Here is a 22568-nt window from a genome sequence, read left to right as displayed (position 1 = left end):
GGTATTTTCAAAATTTTTCTGTTAGAGATTATGCTTCTGCAAAAAAAAAGAAATAATTAATTTGATCGCTTTTAACACATCTTAAACAGGGGTGCCAATAATTGTGGAGGGCACTGTAGTTAAATCAGATAACCCTGAGTGATTTATAAATAAAATAAATAAAATAAAGAAATTATTAAAAGAATGAAAGTATAACCAGAATTGCCAGCTTTGTCTTTTAAATGTAGAAACAAAGAGGCAATGCTTCCTTAACATAAAAACCTCTTATGGACGTGTAGCCCCGTCACAGGGGTTGTTGGATTTATTAACACATTTTAAAAATATTTATTTAAAGCTACTTCTTCACATATTATTTGCATCATAATATGCTGTATATTAATATAATGGGAGAAAGCTTATATGTGAAATCAGATAATGTGTGCACCCAAATACGGCCAAAATTGAATGATTATCTTTTCATAACACATCTGCAACTATATATATGAGTTGCCCCCTCATTTTAGGATAGGACCCCCCAAAAACTAAATTCTGGCTACACCCCTGAAAAGAGGTGGGATATTTTTTAAAGGAGTCATATGACCCGATTTCACGTTTCCTTTGTCTTTGGAGTGTTAAAAGCTGTCTGTGCATAATGTTTACGCAGAGACAGAAGGTGTAACTGTCATCGTGTTGTAGTATTGTTTCTTGTCGCCATGTCGTGGGGACGCTGAGTTTTTCCTCGCGAAAGGCAAACTTTTTTGTTTCGCCTTCCAATAGAGGAAACAATCGCTATGAAATCAATTGCTACGTTTTATTCACAACACTGTTCAAGAACAGTACAGCTCAAATGTTTGATTGTGTGCTGCACATTTACTTGTTTCCTGAACCTGGGAGAGTACTAGGGTTGTTCTGATAAACAATACTGTCATGTATCGATGATAATCAGATATATGGCTGATAGCGGGCATTAATTCCGACAGTAATTGTTATTGTTTTTATAATCATAGTTTCACATTAACATGCGCATTGCATGGTTTTCCTCACATGCAGGAGAGACCTTGTAACCTGTGCAGCTTCCTGAACGCGTGCGCGGCATAGACTCCTTCTAGCACCTGAACTTTTATTGTGCATGACTCGGACTATTCCTCGCAAATGAGCTTGTAATACTTGCGGCTCTGCCATTTCCTTACATTAGAGAGATTGTGCATGGCATGCATGTGTTTAAAACAGCGATTGTGTTTTTCCAGGAAATTTCAGAGCACCTGGGGTAAAGATTAATGGCATCAGTTTTAAGAAGGTTGCGGTCATGACAGTGTTCACTGATCAGTTTCTTTTTGTCCACAAATCAAGTCATAAATGAGTAAAAAATGAACAAATAAATAAATGAGTAAACTTCTGCCGCCCCCCAACACAACTATGTGTATCGGCGATCTCACAGTTGACGATAGGACGATCTCATAATGGGGCATATCGGCCAACACTAGAGAGTACAAAACTGTAAGGCTTTGTCTAAAAAGTGGAAAAATCCCAACTTTGCAAGTATACTCTGGCTCTTCTGATACAATTTGTAAAACATTCGTAAATTAACAGTTGATTAACTGTATATTTTAACATAAATTGTCCGTAGTATGTGATTCACATGTGTTTCTCCGTTTATTTACATTTTTTAATTGCATTGTGGGATTGATATCAGCCTTAACAATCTTTACTGGCTGCAACAAAGTCATGTACAGCAAAAATATTAACTTTTTTTTGGTAAGTAATTTTTAAAATTACTTTTGACATTTTTCAACAAGTTACTCTTTATTTATATTATTTTGAAAGTATATTTGTGGGTGTTATATCGGTGGATGTGGTTTTAACTTAAATAAGCATTGCTTTAAAGATATTTGGTTATGCCCTCTCAGTGACAGTGCGCGAGTATCTGTAAATTTACAGTGTTATTATCAGTATTTTTATTCTGAGCGGAAGTTTGTTGTAGGAATTAAATGTCCCCTCGCCACTGCTACACTTTGTGTTTCATATGCATTATTTCTGCTTCAGTTTGCGTGACTGATGTAAATATTTTGTACATTTCAATAGCATTAATGTTTTCTAAAGGTGTTATATAAGGGACTAACTTATCATTTCAAGTTTGTAAATATTGTTAAGTTTTAGTTGTGTAAGCTAATAAACTGATGTGCTGGTGGTTTCTTTTGATGGGCCTAACGGAGGCATAGTTTTAACTTACTTCAAATAACAATCTTAATCTATCGTTCAGGTTTATTGATGCCTCTGATCTCTGCATGAGTGAGACATGGCGATGTTGTGTTAAACTGGATTAGTTAACGTAACAAAGATTGCCATCTTTTATATCAAGATCCTGTCCTTGTCATTAGGATTATTTCAAAGCGCATTTAATGTGACAACATTATTAATATTGTTCTTTGTTTTATGGCCACTGAAGCAGCATCTGGTGGGCCTATACTGGAACCAAGTTGTAAGTTATTATACAACAGTTCTTTCTGGTTCTCAAATCTGATTGGCTAAGGGGCGTGCAATATTCTACTGATAACGGCACAGTAACCGCTTCACCTTTCGTATCATTCCGCCACCTAGTGAATGGAGGTCCTCTAAACAGGCTCATCTCTGAATGGAGAAACTGCACACACACACACGGACACACACAAACGCGCTGTTTTTAATCACTCTCAGTGTGTCTCATTAGTTCACTAGCTCGTAAATCAGTGTGTGTATCCCAAGTTATTATTCCGTCAAAGATCAGCATTCTTGGATGTTACGTTAAACTTAATGGAAGTTATGTCTTGTCACATCGTGTGGACAATTAACACTTGGAAAGAGGAATGTAAACAATTTTTTTCTGGAGCAATATCTCTTCTCAGAACGCGAAAACACCATGGAACTGCAGGTAATCACCGCAGCTTTTAAATGTGGACATTGATCATTTACTTTATCGTGACGTGACTATTAAAACATGTTATGAGATATCGCCACTGATATATTTATAAGCAGCATGCAAAAACATCTCTCTGACACTTATAAAAAAAACGTTTTATATAGTACTGACAAGAACAAAGTTTAATAATAATAATCGAGTGCTCGTATCACGTTAAGAGTAAATGGGAAAGCAATAGTAACGTTATACAAGTATAGCTTTATTAACTTTTACCTCGCGCCAAAACAATAACAACACAAAAGACACCAAATATGAATAAAAAAACAAGTAATAGTTTGATCATGACACCAAATACTGCTGATTTGATCTCATTTTGATGATCAAAAACAAACAAGGCCAACATGAGAGCAAGGGAATCCCTGTCAGAGATGTAGCCCAGAGAGGGCGGTGGTCAGCGGGGCGAGTGAACACTGACGTCCGCTCATGCTTTGGTTCTCATTCGTACCGAATCTCACTAAGCAAACGTTCAAACAGGCGCTATCTTTACTAATCGACTGCAGATTTAAATATAATACATATACATTCTCGACTGAACTAATCTTAAAACTACACTTTATGACCAAGAAATGGTAATATAAAGAAACGGCTTTTCCGTCCATTGAGTTGTTATGAGATTCAAAGCAGCCGAAGTGTTACCTGTCATTCTGGCCGCCCTCAAATCCGTGGCAGAAGAAGTAGTTCTCAAACAAAGAGGCTTTTAAAATAACTCCGTTGTTGTTTTCTAGTTTTCGTTTTTCAAACGTGTGCCGTCTAACTGTTGTATAAAAGCAATATCGCTCTCAGAGTCGTGTGATATAGCTCTATATCATCACGGCTGTGATTAGGCCAGAGGCACGAGGCCGTAGGCCGATATAGAGCTATATCACACTCCTACTCGAGCGATATTGCTTAATTATCTTCTTTCTCTGTCCTTCCTCTCTTCTTACCTTTCTCTATATGTCTCCTTACATCACAAACGACCACATAATGTTAATAATTATTCATTCTGACCCTTTTAACCATTCAATCTGGTTTTTGTCAAGAGAAATCAGCAAATTCTGCAAATGGTAAGTTTTTAAAAGTTTGTTGACACTTTCTGATTCTCCCTGTAGGTTTCCACTAAATGAAGCCCTTGACGCTTTGTCCACTACCACAATAATTCACAGTAACACTCGTAGAAAACTGTATCCATTTACTTGGTTAGCAACAAAAACTTCAGCACAGGAATATTACAGAAAATAAAAATTATTAGTTAATGACCAAAAAAGAGAGAGAGAAAGGTCAAAAAACTTCTGTTTGCCTGACTGTTTTCTCAGAGTATTCCCAGTAATTAAATATCAATGTGTTCAAATGTAAAAATGCAATAACAAATATTATTCCCAAAATATCCCCAAAATAATATAAATGCACTTTAAATTATCCACATACATTTGATATAATTACAAAATTAACCCATTGCATAACTGTAAATATTAATTGCATGAAACTGTAAATACTGTAAATATGCCCTTCAATTTCCTCCACATAAATGAATCATGAAAATTACTATTTAACGCATAAATTAAAATTATTTATCAGTTAACTGCATTTAGGCTCCTACACTCTCTTTTAAATGTTTTGTCACTAATAATAACTAATATATGTTTCTTTTCAGTTTTCATCTTACCTGTAGAAAAGAAGCAAATCCTCCCACTCCTGCCAATTTTCTTTCTTTGTAATTGTATATCATTTCTAATAGTTTAATCACTGGATTTATTTTTTACGTCTGTTTGTAATGTTAATGAATTAGTAAACTTGAGATACTTTAATGATGAGACATGTGTTTTTTGTTTTTAATGTTTTAATATTTTGTATTTTTGCAGAATTTTGCAAGAGTTATTAAAGAATCAGTTTTTATAAAGTAATACAATAGTGTTAATATAATTATTACTGTAGGTACACCATAAATTAACAGAAAATCTCAGTTTTTTATTACACTACAAAGTCTGTGTAATGAACTTCCAGTACATTTTCTGTTAATATGCACATTTAATATTTGCTGTTTTTATACCAAGGTATGCTATTAAATAATTAAGTGTGTCATTTTTTTTTACCATAGATACAACATTAAATAACAGAAAATTAACTGTTTACCCACACTCTATTAAATAAATAAAATCTACAGTTTTCTTCAGTATGTTATACCATTAAAACACAGAAAATGTATTTGTTTTTACTATCAAAAGAAGATATAAATAATAGTTAAATATCAGGAAATGTTTTTTACTGTGGGCACACCGTCAATTAACAGATTATTTTATTTTGTTAACTGACAGTAAAAAGTGTGTGTAATAAGCTGCCAGTACCTTTTCCGTTATTTTACAGATTTATTTTTTAGAGTGTATCCTATGTTTTCATATTTAATTAATACAAATCTAAACTTTTTATACAATTTATGAATTAATAATTTATCACTTCAAAATATTTCACATTACCAAGGGTTAAACATTACATTAGCTCTCCCACTTTGTGGCAAACTAGAACTTAATAGAAAAATTACTGAAACACTGCCATCTTTCTTTATGGTTTCTAAACTGTTCATAATCTGCTTGAAAATTAAACAACTTACATTTGAGAGTCTCTCCAGCATATGGAATGTGAAGTTTAAATCTATCACAGCATGGACCAGGCATCAGTGATGTACAGCTAATGATTGAAGAAAAACAAAAGGAAAAAGCATCAATGGTAATATCTGTGACAGCTAAGAATAATCATAAGGCCACAGATGGCTACTGTATGTCCACCTGCAGAAAAAAACAATTAATTCATTAATTAATGACTAATTAATTAATGAGGCATTATTGATTTCAGTACTTAATATTTTGTATTACTGTATTATTTCTATTATTGACTGTTATTAAAGCTGGCATATGTAACTCATTTATTTAGTAAGTACATAACAAATCAGCATGCAAAACTTTCTTCACACCATACCCAGATTTAAAATGCAAAGCTTATAAAAATTATTTGAGTGGTCTGGTAGGTTTTCACGGGAAATGTGAGTTTGAGAGAGTTTAAAAAGTCGCTCATCATTTTGAGATGAAATCACGTTTGTAAACAGAAAGATTACAGACATCAGATTTAACTGCACAGAGGAGCATGGTGAAACATAACACGCAAAGAATATAGCACTGCCAATAATTGTAATATTACATTTCAAACAGTGATGGCGGTAGAGCGGCAAAAGTAATGGACTGCAGCTGTTATAGTGAGAGCCTTATGTTAACACATACAATATTTACTGGTAAATTACGAGATACGAGATCATAGCTGTTTCTCAATACCAAGTACACCAAACTCGGTCTTGTGTCCTTCGTAGTTCGAACTTGCAAGTTCAGACTCGGAAGAACGAACTCCTGACGCGAAATGCATTCTGGGAAACTTCGCTGTCATAAGTCCACACAAGTCTCCTCTGATGCATCCTCGATAAAATGGGCGGATCAAGAACACATCCGGGGATTTTATGTGAACTTCGGCTTGATGCGAACTTTGAATTGGAACAGTACTTGGGCCGCGACTGATGACGTTTCACAAGTCCACAAGAACGCAAGTACAGACAAGAACGCATATTGAGAAACGGCTCATGTGTGAACTAGGGATGTCGAAAACCAAAAATGTTCTTGACCGACCACCGAGCCTCATCAGCAGGTTGAAACCGGTTAACCGATTAGTTTAAAATATTTTACACTGTTTGAAATAACAGCCATTTTGAGCCGCGCCTGCAATTTCGCAACTTTGTCGCATCTCTCTGCGCTCTGCCTCCTGCTCACACACGGGCCGGGCCGCCCTTTCACTTACATCACTTTTTTAAATCCCCTACACCACAAAACATGAGTCCCGCAAACGCTTCCTGTTAAAGGCAGGGTAGGCAGGAATTATCTAAAAAACTTTTTTACAAATTTGTTTAAACTGTCTTTATATACAAATACATAATTAAAATGTAAGTACTCTGAAAAAGAGAGTATAAAACTCGAGTGTCTGTAGACCTCTCACGACTGTTTTAAACACAGCTAATTATTTCCATTCGGGACGAAACAAATGATTAGCTTGCGCGAATATCACTCTCTCTCGCGACCATGGCACCACCCGTTGCTATGGGATCTGCCCACACATGCGCACACTTGATTGATTTGAACGTGCACGAGACACTCTAGGACGAGCAAAAGTATGGCAGAGAAAGTGCATTCAGAACTCACAGAAAGTGCATATCCAGTCAGCAAAGGCAAACAAGGCAAAAAAAGGAATAAATGAACCAAACAAACGAGAGTAAATATCACGTGGCTTTTCCTCGAGTCGATGATTCGGTAGCGGTATTGTCTCCGGAGTGTAGTCCTAATCAGCGTCAACAATGCTTTCATCACGGAAACTCTTCCATGCAAAACACTGGCTTAGGGATGTCAAATTATGCATTTTCCCATATTCGATGATCATTTAAATTAACGATCAATCAATCAATCGAATAATCGTTAACAGTAATACTTTATTTACATGCCATTACAGCAGTGGCATATAGCCAATGACATAAAAGTGTGCATAAAAACGCCAGCTTCCTCACGCGAATTAAAAGATTTTATTTTGTCTAAATAATATGCTAGTGGGATTGTAAAATGAGTCAATGTAGTTGGTGTTTTGATAAAAATCATCAATTTAATCTCGTAACGAAATATAATGACTAATAGACACAGTAAACTCTGCCTCATAACGGGCACTCCGCACAGTCGCATGCATCCAAGACAAAATAAAAGTTTCATTATCATCAAGTGTTATTTTTCTAGTTGTTCACCTCACTTTCTGAGTCGTCAATACACCGCTTGTTGTAATTATATCCAAGAAGCACACGAAAGGGCACTTTTCCCGTCGTTACCTCAGCTTTAGACCTGCGGCGTACTTTCAGCAAAGATGCTTATGTTATGAAGACTTAAACCTTCCATTAGAAAACCCGCAACAACAGTGTTTAGCTTGTAGCGCCTCAGCCAGTCATGATGATGATCAATGATATATGTTGCGGGAGTTCAGAGTGTAACGACAGTCAGTTACAGTTTACATTTAACAGTTTCTTGCCAGAATATAAGTTTTACATTTTAATCTGTTTATTAAAAACGGCTTCTGGACGCCTTCCCTGTGTAAAGCAGCGTTAGCAGCGCTGCTATGCTAATCTTGCAGGCTTCCCTGAAGAGGGTCTTTGCTTTCAGTATCCTAGCTGTGTTTAGATTTTCGGCATCGGACCCTCTCAGATCCTCTGCGGATGCAATTTTGTTACGTTAGCAGCCAGCCTCGTCTCGAATGAGGACAAAAAGCCCAAGTGTGTGTTTGGCATCGAGCATCATTGTGATCATGTCTAGTTTAACTTCTTTGCGCTTGGTTAGTTTTTTCACCAGCTGTGTATGTGCTTTGCGCAGGCGCCGGACACACGTGCTTGCTTTTTCGACAATCGTTAAGTTTTATCGATTTAATTCTTATCGACAATTAATCGAAGATCGATTAATTGTTAACATCCCTACACTGGCTTAATAGTGAGTACTAAAAGGCATCCTATCTGTTTATATTTATAGTGATAAAGTTAGGTGTATTATTACATGTGATTGTGACATCATGATGTTGTTACATGCACCGCGCTCCTTCCTCTCCGCTCGTCTGAGGTAAATCCTTCTCCCAGCAAAGCTGTCGGTGTCGTGCGTTCATGTGTTTTGGGGCGTGGCTTTAGAAGAAACCCAGAAGGGAGGGGTGGAGTGAATGGAAAAATGAGCTGTGTTTAAAACAGTGGTGAGAGTTCTACAGACACTCGATTTTTATACTCTCTTTTTCAGAGTACTTACATTTTACTTATGTATTGATATATAAAGACAGTTTAAACATATTTGTAAAAAAGTTTTTTTAGATAATTCCTGCCTATCCTGCCTTTAAGGGCAACATGGACAATACAATGCTCTGCTGATGCCAGCGCGAGAAAGCCCTTGTCTTTCCTGGAAAGAATGCAGCAAAGATATTTAATGCTAATGTATGAGTTTAATTCATTTATGATGATGTCAGTGCGTTCTAGTTAAGAATGCAATGCAAGCGAACGTTTATTTACTATTGTACTGGGTTGCCCTCTGCGGTGTACACGGTGCTGACCACCCACTGATCACCTGAACTCACATAGCCAAAATAGCCAGAGAAAATTTTTATATGGGCACTATCTTTACCAACTGACTACAGATTTGAAGTTTATACATCTATATTCTCGACTTATCAGTAGGGCTGCACAATTCTAAAAAAAATCTTTCTCAATCAATCACGATCTTTTAGTTTTAATATGAAGGTCACCGTGTTTAAAAGGTTTTAATTTTTTATATTTCTAAAAGATCCCATGACTCACTAATAAAGATGTTTTATTATTGGATGAAAGAAGTTTGCCATAGATCGTAAACATCAGTGTTAAGATTAAAACTATTATCCCAAAACTTCTGTGATAATTTAAATATTTTGAATATACAATGCAGAAATAAAATGATTGAAAAAAGCTGTTTAAAACCTATAAATCAGATTGCGATCGTGCAGAAGCTTGTGAGTGAACCAATGACGAATTGTCATTGCAACCCATTGTTTAAAAATCCCCCTTTACATGATGATTGCTGTGGTTTAATAGACAGAAGAATCATTATGAGTTAGGAATGAGCTTGAATCGAGATGGTGATCATTATTTAGATTAATCGTTCAGCTCTATTACCAGCTCTTAAAATGACATTTTATGGCACAGAAAGAATAATATTTTGTACAGGTTTTTAGCTCCATTGCCGTTGATGCAACATGCATTCTGGGATACTTGCTGTCATAAGTCCACACTCATAAGTCCACATGAGTCACCTCCTGATGCATACTCGATAAAAGAGGCGGATCAAGAACACATCTGGGGATGTGATGTGAACTTGGGAACAGTACTTGGGCCGCGACTGATGACGCTTCACAAGTCCACAAGAACACAAGCACAGACAAGAACGCATATCGAGAAACAGCTGTAATGTTGTTGCATGTGTGAACAGCACATTTTTGTATTTACTGGTAAAGTCATTCTGGTAAATTCATGGTAATTTACTGAAATTACTGTGTGAAAGAGACTTTTTATGTTGTGACCTACAATATTTTCCACATTAAACAATTTTGTACAGTCCCTTCTTCTGTACAGTAGCAGCTGTGTGAGAGAAATTTAATTTCAGAAATTTAATGTAAACTATCATTGTAACGCTTACGACCTTCAACTATATCTTACAATCAAAATAGGCAACGACTGTTTTCATGTTTAAATTAAGTCCTGGATAACAAGCAACTCACTACAACTAAATGAATAAAACCGAAGTGCTTCTTCTGGGTCCTGCTGCTACTGACAACTCAGTTAAAACACAAGTTAGGTTACCTGCATAATTCCGAAAAAAATCTTGGTGTTTATTTTGACCCTCATTCCAATTTGATAGGCACATAAAATGCACAACATGGCCCCGGATTATATTTCTGATCTTATTAAGCAGCTGTGAGGTCATTAAGATCTTGTAATCAGTCACATTTATATGTCCCCCGATCTTGCTGCAAATCAAAAGGTAACCGGACATTTGAGTATTAGGACCTCTCCATCACTGGATGTTTTTAAAACCAGTTTTAAGACTTATTTTTACACTTTAGTATTGGAATGATGTTTGGGTATGTATAGACGTTTCATCGGACGCACGTGATACATGTCTGTATCCGAACATTACTTCCGGTTTCATTTTTTTAATGGTCTGACTAGTTGCTAAACTGATCTCTTGAACAAATGCCTCATCGAAAATAACAAATGTTTTGGTTTCCTAGGTAATCTATGTGTTGTTTTTTGTGCTTGTTATATAAATAAACTACATTTAAAGTACTTTGTTGTTATTTATTATTAGCGGAGTTTACCGGAAGTTACGTGCAGACCGCGACAGCCGCTTGTTTATGTTGTTACTACTGGTGTGTGTGTGTGTGTGTGTGTGTGTGTGTGTGTGTGTGTGTGTGTGTATGTGTGTGTGTATGTATGTGTGTGTATATATGTACACTATTTTTATATAGTTGGCGCTTCTCATTATGTATATACAACTTTGTCTGATTGTTTTGATATTTTATTTTATCCCCATTCTTGTTTTCTCTTCCTTTCTGTTTCTTTCGTTTTTTAACTGATTTACTGTAAAGCCCTTTCTTTGAATCAACTACAGTTGTGTTAAATCTGTGCTATATAAATAAACTTTGACTTGACTTGTCTAATTTAAAAGTAGGCTATTTTAATTGATCTGTCACATATATAACTTACAAATATCATATTATCCAAATATATTTTGTATAGTAGCTTATACCACACTCACCCACTCTTAATATCAGTAATCCGGAGACAGTTAGAGGAGTCCAAACCAACCCGTCCATTACGTACCACAGTAAAGAGTAAAGGCCTCAGCTCAGGAGAAATCCGACCCAGTGCCACCTCTGGAGAGAGGCTGTTCATCTTCAGTCAGGGTTGTGATCTGATAATGTGATAACATAACATACTATAAGAGAATTAATGTTAAAAAGAATATGTAGAATATTTATTTGGCAAAAATGTCTCCGGTTACTATCCTAACCTCGGTTACCTTCTGACATCACAAGGGGAGCCAGATTTCAATGAAGTATTTTTTCACATGCTTGCAGAGAATGGTTTCCCAAAATTAAGTTACTGGGTTGTTCTTTTTCACATTTTCTAAGTTGATAGAAGCATTGGGGACCCAATTATAGCATTTAAACAATTATATAACAATTATTGTTAGAGCAGCAAAGGAAAAAGACTCTACTTCAATTAATGCAATGGCATACACAGTACCAATAGTTGTGGTGCAAGGCTTATGCCATGCATTATGTGTACACCAAACAGTAGGGCCCACACTGTACAACAATTGCTGTAGCTATATAGCAGTTTGTCAGTAACTTACTGTAGATTTATATTTATCTAACTTATTGGCAACAGTTTTTCAAAGAAAAATTAATATCAAACATTAACAAGTCTTTGTCTTTACAGATTTACAGAATAAAATTTTACATTTATGCAAAGTATTCTAGGAACCAGAAATCCTCATCAACCTATTTGTTTTTTTTCTGATTTTTGTTCCCAGAACTGCTGTGCATAAAGTGTACTTGTAATTGTTTTCTTCCTGTAAAGATGAAGTCTTGTTATTGTTTAATGTTCATTGATCTTTAAACAAACTGTTGTCAGTAAATAATATACATTTAAATCTACAGTAAGTTACTGGCAAACTGCTGCCAATAATACAGTAATTTCTACAGAAATTTTTAACAGTACATCCATTACTATCCATTTTATTCTAAATTTGTCATAGGGTCTACACAATATAACTCTTTTATAAATCTATCAATATTCTAACTGCCCCATGCAAAACGGAATGAGTGTGAGATTCCTGATTTTTGTTACCATAACTAAAAATTATGATAATAAAATGTTTTATCAATGTATCATAGTCATTTAAGGTATATGCTTTAATATGTTAAATGTTTTTTTTTTTTAGTTAAATATAAGTGTAATGTACACCCACATAAACTATAAATATTTGTAGTACATCTACTGCTTTAAAATAGTTTTTCCCAAAAAGGTGATTGTGCCACTTGGTTTGGTCGTGATTCAGTTGTGGGTCGCATATTGGGATAAGGTAACTTAGGTCGCACAAAGTCGCTTGGCTGCAGCAGTGAATGATACACAAAAATAGTGCAACAAATGGCAATGATTTTGATAATATAGAATGTTACCATAAGGATTTTGGATACTGCAGTTAAAACTTACAATTCGTTAATAAAATGACATAATTCTTTTTCAAAGTCATTTGTAAGTAAATGACAATGCAAGTGTAATAAATTCTTCATATTTCTATTTAAAAATATATTGGTGGGTCATATGATAGACTATATTTAAGTGGGTCACAAAATGAAAAGTTTGCAAACCCCTAATGCAATGACATTCATAGATTTTAGTGTGAATTAGTGTGGTGTTTCGAAATTCATCAAATAGAAACTAAGTTAGTACAATCACGAATAATCAAGTCTTATTTAAACGGGTAACAAAATGAAATTAAATAAAGAATCGATACCAATCAAATTAAGCTGTGTAAAAGGCACATAAAACAACGCGTAACTAGATTCATTTACTAGGGGAACCATTTAAATAGTGTAACAGTTTGTGAAATGTTTCGTTCGTTTTGGTGTTATGCTAATGTACGTGCTAATGCTAATCCAAGATTGTGGAAGACTCCTGTTAGTATCATAATTTTTCGTTATCAACTCTTTGTTGAAGTGTTTCTTTCTTACAATTAGCAAATGGATAGTTGCGGTTTTCAGTACCTTTATATAAGTTATAATCACAAATCTTCACAGTGAACACATTATCCCACTTCCTGTGTTGTTGTTTTTGGGGTCCTGTTTATGGTTGCCGGTAAATAATCCTGATTCCTTTTACAAGAGCATTATTACATATATTTGTAAATTACCAGTTCCGTAGTACTTTTAAAATAAAACAGATGTCACATAATTTTCTGGTCAGTAAGTATACTTCAAAAACTAAAAGAATAAATTACATGTTAAAAGACAGGAAAAAACGGGAACAGCTGAAACTGTTCGCTTGTCACATGGGTTTCTTTGCTGTGAGCACTGAGCAGACGTGAGCTTTAACTCTGAGAATCAGTGTGGAAATAGGTAAGGTGTAAATTGCTATATATACACACCAAATCATTACAAATTTCTATTCATTTTGACGTAACATGCCTGTAAGCGACACGATGCAAAGATTCAGCAGACTTTTAACAAATGCTCTTTCAACACAACAGTAAACTTTAATCACATTTTCTTGTTATGCCCTAGATTTAAAACAATAATAAGCAATCTTGGATTTCCATCAGTACACTACACTTAAACTATTTTTGATCTGTCATGTAATCTTTTCCATTAGATTATACAGTAGATTTAAATCCTGTAGGGGTTCAATCTTCAGATGGCTGGCAGGAGCAGCCACTGGCGGGTCACGTGACCTGACACTGCCACTGGCTGGCGCTGTCCTGAGGTGTGTTTGTACTTCACGCGGCGCGGCGGGTGACTTGAAGCAGTGCATGTCGGTTAGTAATTTTGTCCGACTTGAGCTTGCGCTGCAGGAACGTGAGTCACATGGTTTTAAAGAGCGATTCGAGATCAGCCGCCTGATGGCCGTTTCACACGGTACACGGCAACCGCGAGTGTTTACAGGTCCGTAGCCAGCCTATTGAAAGGGGGGGTTCTTTTTTTCAAAAAGTGGACCTTTTTTGCAGTTTTTCAACTCCTTTTGTATTTAATTTTAAGCAGGACCATACGCAGGATTTTAAAAATACCGAGGTCCATATATGTATTTTTCTAGGGCATGCACCCTAGGAAAAAAATATTTCTCTGCTCTACATATATGAATTTCAAAAAACATCAGAAAACCAAAGAATCAAATAACACATGGTTTTGTGTATATAGATTTCAAACCATGTCAGTATGCAGAAGATTTGTGTTGGTCATTATAGGAATGCATTGTAATAATTATTTTACCATCCTGGGCACAATGGGCTGTCAGTAAAGTAAACATAGGCTTACTGAATATAGGATCATTTTAGTGAATTATCTGAAGGCCATCAATAATTAGTTTTTTTAATGAATTCAAAATATGCACACACTTATTATACACTTGATATGCTTAAATACAACATCAGTAATGCAGGAAACTAGAATTGTATAAATGGGTTGGCAGAGACTACTTTAGGGGGTCCATATCCCATGAAAGAAAACTGTAATTATTAAAAAAAGCATAAATGAATCTACGATTACTTCATGTTACCCCACATTAGATAAATATTCTTCTTGCCTGCATGCATTATACTAACTGTGTAAAATGTAAACATAATGCAAGCCTTAATTTTAAATTTCTCACATCTGATTTAATGTCTGTTAATGAAGCAAAAGGCTTCTTGTTAACTGCAGTAACTTTAGTAAAAGTTGTTCAGAAAAATCAAAATTCCACGACAAACCTTAAACTTACTTTTAATAGCAGAGCTCAACACTATAGGTTACAGTCAGGACCAGTGAGTGACTTTCTCTTCTTTTGTTGTTTAATTAACTTTAATGACTTCAACAGGTACTGTTTATTGGGCTTAAAGACCGAATGCAATAAAATGTTTAAGCCAAAAGATGAATATGGGCTCATTTAAACTCCGTGCACGCGCATTACCGGTGGATGAAGCGTTGTACCGCGCACGTGATGCGTCGCGTTTTCAAGTTCAAGCTTCGCAGCAGTTCAGTACAACAAAGTGAATCTAATCATACAGTAAAAAAGATATCTTATCGAATTAAAGAGTGGCGTTGAATTTTGTTAATAAACACGCTGAATAATGGGAAGTGAATTACTGGAGGGAGTTAAAGCAGCGCATTAAATTTGGACACCCATATGTGCTCAGCTGCAGTAATGTTTGTCACCTTGACAATCAGTGCGTTTCATGTTTCACATCATTAAACTGCTGTATAATAGTCAGCGTTTGATTACTTACATCTTTCTTGTACTTCCACTAACTGCGCATCTGACCCCTGTGTTGCACCTCTGTATGCCTGGTCTGATTTTATTGGTCATCTCGGAATAATTTTGACTTTATCTTACTTAATGGGATAAAGCTCAGACCAGTTGGCTTGTGACACCACACTACCGCGAGATCTATTTAAAAGCATACGGAGTCATTTACTATTGAATCGGTCTCGCGGTGCTAAGACGTCACATGCCGATCGGTCTGCGCAGCGCAGCCAGAAGTCAAGCGAGCGCTGAGCGTTGAGTCAAATAAAACGAGCATCAGAAAATGACAGAAATCATGCGTCCAGCTTCAATAATTTATCGAATTAATTTGAAACAGGAACCCAGAATATTTGTCACAAGCCTTGATTTAAACAATGATGACAATAATCAAGCGAAAAAACAACTTAAATTCTGGACCTTTTGGCAGTGAGGGGGGGTTCGTTCGAACCACCCGAACCCCCCCTGCCTACGGGCTTGGTTTAGTTCTTTTTCAAAAGGAGACGTGCGGAAAGCGGCAAAATGGGGGCGGTTACAGAGGTGAAGCGGAGTTGATCCACACGCCTTGCTCGTGCACCCAAAATTCTGTTCCTTCTCCGGACATGGTACTTCATGACAGGCGCCGTTGAAGATAAACATTTGCACTAAATGCTGCACAAAACGCTTCCAATACAAAAGAAAAGCTGAAGCGGCACTGCGATTTTGCCGCATACTGTGTGAAACGGCCATCAATCAGCCAGCGCATTTCCCGAAGAGGAGCTGCACGGGCTGTAATGACGACACAACTGTTTCACGATTGGTCGGATTTACCACATGACAACATTAACGTGTGTTTGTGTTTATTTTCACGCCCTCAGTTCCACAAATGCTCACAAATGTGTATTTTTATAACAGTTAAAGCTATTTTCATGTAGTCGCGATGTTATATTGTGTCATGTTCATCAAAATAAAATGGATAAAAAACATAGACCCCATATTGCTATTTAAATAATATATGCTTATGTTAAATTTTATTCCTGTAAAAACAGATGCTGTAAGCCTCTTCAGTTCCACTCATGCTCATACATGGACATTCAAAAGAGTATAATTAACTTTTTTACATCTTACAAATAACTTTGTTTACATCGTTCAAATCATGTTTACTGCGATAAAGCAAGCAAACGCCATGTGATCAGCCATGCCTGACGTAAATGCATCAAACTACGGGAACCACAGCGTGTCCGACTTCACGTCTCCGTTTTGTTCAGATCCTTGCCGCCTGCACGTGGCTAAAGCCTAGTTTATGGTCGCCGCGTCCGCAAGAGCGCGTTGGTGCGCGCGGCAAAAATGACGCCAACGCGGAGTGGGCGGTCGCGCGCGTTGGGTGCGCGAGACCCCATTTCGCGTGGCGCTGTGCACGGCATTTTTTGTAACTTTCCGCACGGCTCCGCATCCGAAAATGACAGAACTCGAGGCGATTCTGTCAGAGCAGGCAAGCCTGTGACGTATCTCTTTGATCAATCCACGCAAAACAATGTATATATTTATCTGACACTCTGGAAGTAAAGTATGGAAACTTTGCAGTTTAAAACACGAATTCTTTTACATGATTCAGAATGTTTGGCTTATATTTGTATTGAATGAACCAATGGATGAGGAATCAAATACAAACCTTAAGATGTCTGTACTGTTTGTTTAGTAAAAAACGTTAATGAAATGATAACGTTTAATAAAGACATATTTAAAAGATTGTTGTTTTATTCATGTTCTCATATTTATATATTTATATCAAACTCTAATGTTAAAAGCACCAGGGTTGTTCCATCGGACGACTTCTTCTATCCTCTTCTTTGTGTTTGTTTTAGACTTTATTGCTCGCGTCGCCGCCTGGTGGTTCAAAAAATAGTGCAACAGCGAGCGCGTTAACTATAAACGCCTCGTCCGTTTGGTGAGACGCGCGTGCGATACGCGGAGGCTAGCGTTGAGGACCAAAGCGCGACCATAAACAAGGCTTAATCTCGCTGATCGGTTACATCCAGCCTCAGCCGATGTCGAACACACCTAAAGCCTAGTTTATGGTCGCCGCGTCCGCAAGAGCGCGTTGGTGCGCGCGGCAAAAATGACGTCAACGCGGAGTGGGCGGGTCGCGCGCGTTGGGTGCGCAAGACCCCATTTCGCGTGGCGCTGTGCACGGCATTTTTTGTAACTTTCCGCGCGGCTCCGCATCCGAAAATGACCGAACTCGAGGCGATATTTATCTGACACTCTGGAAGTAAAGTATGGAAACTTTGCAGTTTAAAACACGAATTATTTTACATGATTCAGAATGTTTGGCTCATATTTGTATTGAATGAACCACTGGATGAGGAATAAAATATAAACCTTAAGATGTCTGTACTGTTTGTTTAGTAAAAACGTTAATGAAATGATAATGTTTAATAAAGACGTATTTAAAAGATTGTTGTTTTATTCATGTTCTCATATTTATATATATCAAACTCTAATGTTAAAAGCAGTAGGGTTGTTCCAGCGGACGACTTCTTCTATCCTCTTCTTTGCGTTTGTTTTTGACTTTATTGCTCGCGTCGCCGCCTGGTGGTTAAAAAAAAAGTGCAACGGCGAGCGCGTTAACTATAAACGCCTCGTCCGTTTGGTGAAACGCGCGCGCGATCCGCGGAGGCTTGCGTTGCGGACCAAAGCGCGAGTATAACCAGCCCTTAATGCTAAATACATGTCTGACTGTTGAAACTAACTAAAAGAAAAACTAGAAAATTGCATTCATGACGATAAACATGAAACACACGTGATTGTTGTCATGTGGTGAATCCGACCAATCGTAAAACAGCTGTGTCGTCATTACAGCCCATGCAGCTCCTCTTGGCGAACTGCGCTGGCTAACTCAGGCGGTTGATCTCGAATCGCTCTCGCGGTATTTAAAAACCATATGACACAGTCACGTGCCTGCAGCGCCAGCTTAAGTCGGACAAAATTACTAACCGGCATGCACTGCTTCAAATCAGCCGCGGATCGGCCTGCCCAGCGCCGCATGAAATCGAACACACATATTGGCCCTCATTTATCATTCTTGCGTAGAAACGGGCGTATATGTTGGCGTAAGATTATGCGTACACTCCTCTCACCGCCTGATTTATGAAACTGTGCGTACCGTTGATATTCAGGTGTACGCAATATCTGCCCTTCATAAATGCCGCGGCTGAAAACGATCGTCATTAGAATAACACGCCCATATAAATGCAAGTCTCCACCTCCCCCACGCCCTCATTTTACGACATTGACACATGGAAGACGGCAAAGAAGACAAACCGGGGAAGTGGAAAGAAACAAAATTGTTTTATTTGGGAGTTTAAAGAGCGGGATTAAAGACACATTAATAATTGCATGACATTTTGTAATATTTGTATTATTATTTTTATTATTAATGACGCTTAATTGATATTTAGAATAATAATTATTTATTATTATTAGTATTATTTACTGTTGCCTACATCTAAATTATATGTCTGCTTAATGGTTCGGTTAAGTTTTTTTTAAATAATATTTTAAAATGATGTAGTAACTTTTATAGTGTGTTTTTCTGTATTTACATACAGTTGTTTGTTAGCTAAGATCCAGTTTCATACGGAGCTCCGGATATAATTCAAATTAACAATTTGTTTCCACGACATCCACATGTTTTACTAGGCTAATTCATAATTTGAAGTAATAATAATTGTAATAGTAATGACGAAATATTATAATAATTAATCCCAAGGAACAAACTGTTGAATATTGGGAACGAATTTTATATTTATGGCCATACTTTAGACTAAATAAGAAAAAGAAGTGTCCATAATGTAGCATAAAAGATAATTCGTGGCCATGATTTTGTCCGCATGTCATCATGATCGGATTTATGGCTCCATTCAACACAAACATTTTACTTTACCTATTCATGTGTAGCTATTTATTTATCATCGAATGGTATGTAACTAGCTTACCTTTTGATGCATTATTACCATGTTTTCTTAGCACATCCTTGTGCTTTCTTGCAATGTGCCGCTTCAGATTCCAGGATGAATATTTGCTAACTTTTACAGTCTCTCCGCACTTCCTTTTAATGTTTTCTTCCTGTCCAATCTTAACTTTGATTTTTACTTTACATCAAAGGGCGTTCTGGGTTCAACGAGCGGTGCTGAGCGAGCGGACTTTTTAGAAAGGCGCTTTGATGGTAATATTACCGCACCGCTCAAGGCTCGCTCCGCTCACATGCTTTGCCCTGAAACGTCAGGTAAAGCGCCCAGGCTCTCAACTGAAGGAATACATATGCATACAAATCAAATGCTTTGGTAAAGTCTCTCAAATTAAACATTGAAGTCCATGTTGCATAAAAATAAACACTGAAGTTTGTAAGTATTATGTTTTTTTTTACAGTGGGTCATAATATATCATATAGTTTGTCAGTGCGTTTTGTGGTCTTAGGAAGTGTTTGCGCATTTCTGCACTAACTCAAAATGTGCGTACACCACCTCCCGAGCAGGCGTAGGATTTGAGATTTGAGTACGCCAACGTCCATATTGATAAATCTCAAAGTCACCGTGGTTTTGGGTGTACGCCAGGTGTACGCTGGAATTTTGGTGTACGCACTTTTGATAAATGAGGGCCATTGAGTCCAGAAAAAATGAAAGTTTTGATATTATGAAAATCTACTTTTTCTAGCTATAATGCATAGTGCTAGTAGGGCTAACATCCATACACAGCACAAAAGTCTTGCATCGTCCATGAATTCGAAGTACAGGCGGAGATAGCAGCTTTACCTAGCTACTTTCTATGTCAAGACCCCTGTTCCAAGATGGCGGCGTTTTTGATGGATGCTTAGAACCCCAAGGCGACATCTAGTGTATATATTTATGAAAAGGAATTATATAATTGTTTTACTCTGCTTATGGATGTCTTCCAATAAACAATCATCATTTTGTAAACATTTATCCCATTTAAGCTGCTTAAAATCAATTGATATGTACTGGATGCATTCACAACCAGCTGTTTTGCGCGACTTTGACGCGCACCCTCCTGCTCTCTTATTCTTTTTTTCTTGCGGAGAGCAGGAGTGTGCCCGTCAAAGGTCCACCCACAACAGTGGCTGCTGAGCTGCCTGTGAAAAATATTTAGTTTGATATAGTAATGTAGGTAGGAGCAGGCGGGTAGCATCTATATGCACGGAGCTTCCACTACAAGCCTTAATAGCCATTTGACTGACTAACCATTAGACAAAGCAAATAAATCCGGTTTTGAACAGAAAGGCGCTACATTAGGAGCTTTGTCACTCTGCTGCTGGCTGTACTGCTTGTCCGGTTGTGAAGGCATGAAAAATAGCTTTTAATCGAAGTCCATATTCAAATAACTAACACGCATAGACATTAAACATACTGAATGAATAAAAGACAAAGCCTATCACTTCCAAATACGTTAAACTATCACTTTTTAGAAATCGCTGCCAGTGGCAGGGATGGCAGCTTCCACTTAGCCACTGTCGGGTCACGTGACCCGCCAGTGGCTGCTCCTGCCAGCCAGCTGAAGATTCTTTAAATAAATACACATTGTGATAATTTACGTCGTAATGATACGATCTTACGGAATTAATTTTGCTTCTTTATTGATTCTGACATCATTTACTCATGCTGTTACAATTCTGTATAGATTTCTTTGTTCTGCTGAACACGAAGAAAGATATTTTGAGGAATATTTGTAACCAAACCGTTATGGAGCCCTATTTACTTCCGTAGTAGGAAAAGAATACTATGAAAGTGAATGGGGCTCATGAATGGTTTGGTTATAAACATTCCACAAAATATCTTTCTTATTCTTTATCAAAACAAAGAAATTTAGACAGTTTTGTAACAACATAACAATGAGTAAATGATGACAGATTTTCATTTTGGGTAAACCATCCCTTTAAAGGTCTATATGCACAAACAACAAAATGCATTTGATGCCATTCAAGCCATTTACTAATGAAAGTCTAGGTATAAAGATAATTTAGCCCTTAACTTAAGATTTGGTGAGAAAAATATTGGCTGTCCCCTGGAGCCATGCTTTCACAGTCCCTGTGGCCTGCTGGGAGATTTAAGCAGATTAACACTCTTATGTCTGCATTCATTGCTTTTACACAAGGTATTGAATTAATGAACGATTTTAATGTGTTAATGTCAGTGCTGAAATAATTATCCACATTACAGGAAGCATGTCTTTATTGTGACATGTGTGTTTATTGTGAAAAATGATTAACAACTAATGAAGGTTAGACATTCAACATAATGTAAATTTATCAGATTGTACTGTTGTTTCATTAAATGTTCACTTGTTTCAGATATTAAGCCATGTCTGAAGATGTGAGTGTCATAGTTGTGGGTTCCTGTATGACGGATTTAGTAAGGTATGTCTTGTAACAGGATAGAAACATAAAATCAAAATAAAATAAATGTAAAAATACAATTTAATGAATTCTTGAAGCATGAAAATGTATGTATAAAATGGCAAGTAACCTGGTAGATACGCAGATTTGACCAATCTGTCTTAGCTGGGACAAATTGTTTGTTTGCAGTTATGGATTAACTTGTTTTTTTTTTTTATTATCTTACAGTAACTTAACTAACAGGGTTGAAAGGTTGAAATAATTTAAAAGGAGATAATTAAATATTAATTACTAGGGCTGTATATCTGGAAGAATCTTGCGATACATTATCTTGAGAATCTTGTGATACATCACGTGTCACGTACAGGTGTTGCGATGCAATATGTTGCAGTACTGTAAAGAAAAACCCTGTTGCGATATATTGGGATATTTCTCTCTAAACCTGGCTGGGTTATTTTTGACCCATAATGGGTAAATATTGGGCAGAACACATGCTGGGTTAAAATGCATCAGTTTGGTTAAAACAACCCAGCATTGGGTCAATTTTAACCCAGCAGTGTGCTCTGGCCAATATTTACCCATTATAGGTAAAAAAAAAAATTGAGTATTCTTTCTTTGGGAATATAATGGAA

General features: G+C 36.7%; 2 protein-coding genes across 6 annotated transcripts in view; one reads left to right on the top strand and one right to left on the bottom strand.

Annotated features, from left to right (window-relative positions):
- LOC129417250 (BRISC and BRCA1-A complex member 2) overlaps positions 1 to 13474 on the bottom strand; it is a 205963-nt gene extending 192489 nt beyond the window's left edge. The window contains exons 1-3 of one of the 2 annotated variants that reach the window (XM_055171795.2): positions 13322 to 13474; positions 11305 to 11460; positions 5523 to 5599 (exon numbers count right to left, since the gene is read on the bottom strand). In XM_055171795.2, the coding sequence (XP_055027770.1) occupies positions 5523 to 5599; positions 11305 to 11441 (214 nt within the window). In that variant the 5' untranslated portion in view covers positions 11442 to 11460; positions 13322 to 13474. Of the gene's footprint in view, positions 1 to 5522; positions 5600 to 11304; positions 11485 to 13321 lie in introns of both variants that reach the window. The other variant, XM_055171796.2, reaches the window with a different exon arrangement.
- A 112-nt stretch (positions 13475 to 13586) lies between these two features.
- The window catches only part of LOC129417252 (ribokinase), an 88805-nt gene continuing 79823 nt past the window's right edge, over positions 13587 to 22568 (top strand). For 2 of the 4 annotated variants that reach the window (XM_055171799.2, XM_055171797.2), the window contains exons 1-2: positions 13587 to 13672; positions 21892 to 21957. In XM_055171799.2, the coding sequence (XP_055027774.2) occupies positions 21902 to 21957 (56 nt within the window). In that variant the 5' untranslated portion in view covers positions 13587 to 13672; positions 21892 to 21901. The remainder of the gene's footprint in view (positions 13673 to 21891; positions 21958 to 22568) is intronic. The other 2 variants (XR_008635702.2, XM_055171798.2) reach the window with 1 other exon arrangement.

Source organism: Misgurnus anguillicaudatus, unplaced genomic scaffold (genome assembly GCF_027580225.2).
Source record: "Misgurnus anguillicaudatus unplaced genomic scaffold, ASM2758022v2 HiC_scaffold_28, whole genome shotgun sequence".
NCBI lineage: Eukaryota > Metazoa > Chordata > Actinopteri > Cypriniformes > Cobitidae > Misgurnus > Misgurnus anguillicaudatus.
Note: the sequence above shows the minus strand (reverse complement) of the source record. Positions and strands in the feature narration are given on the sequence as shown.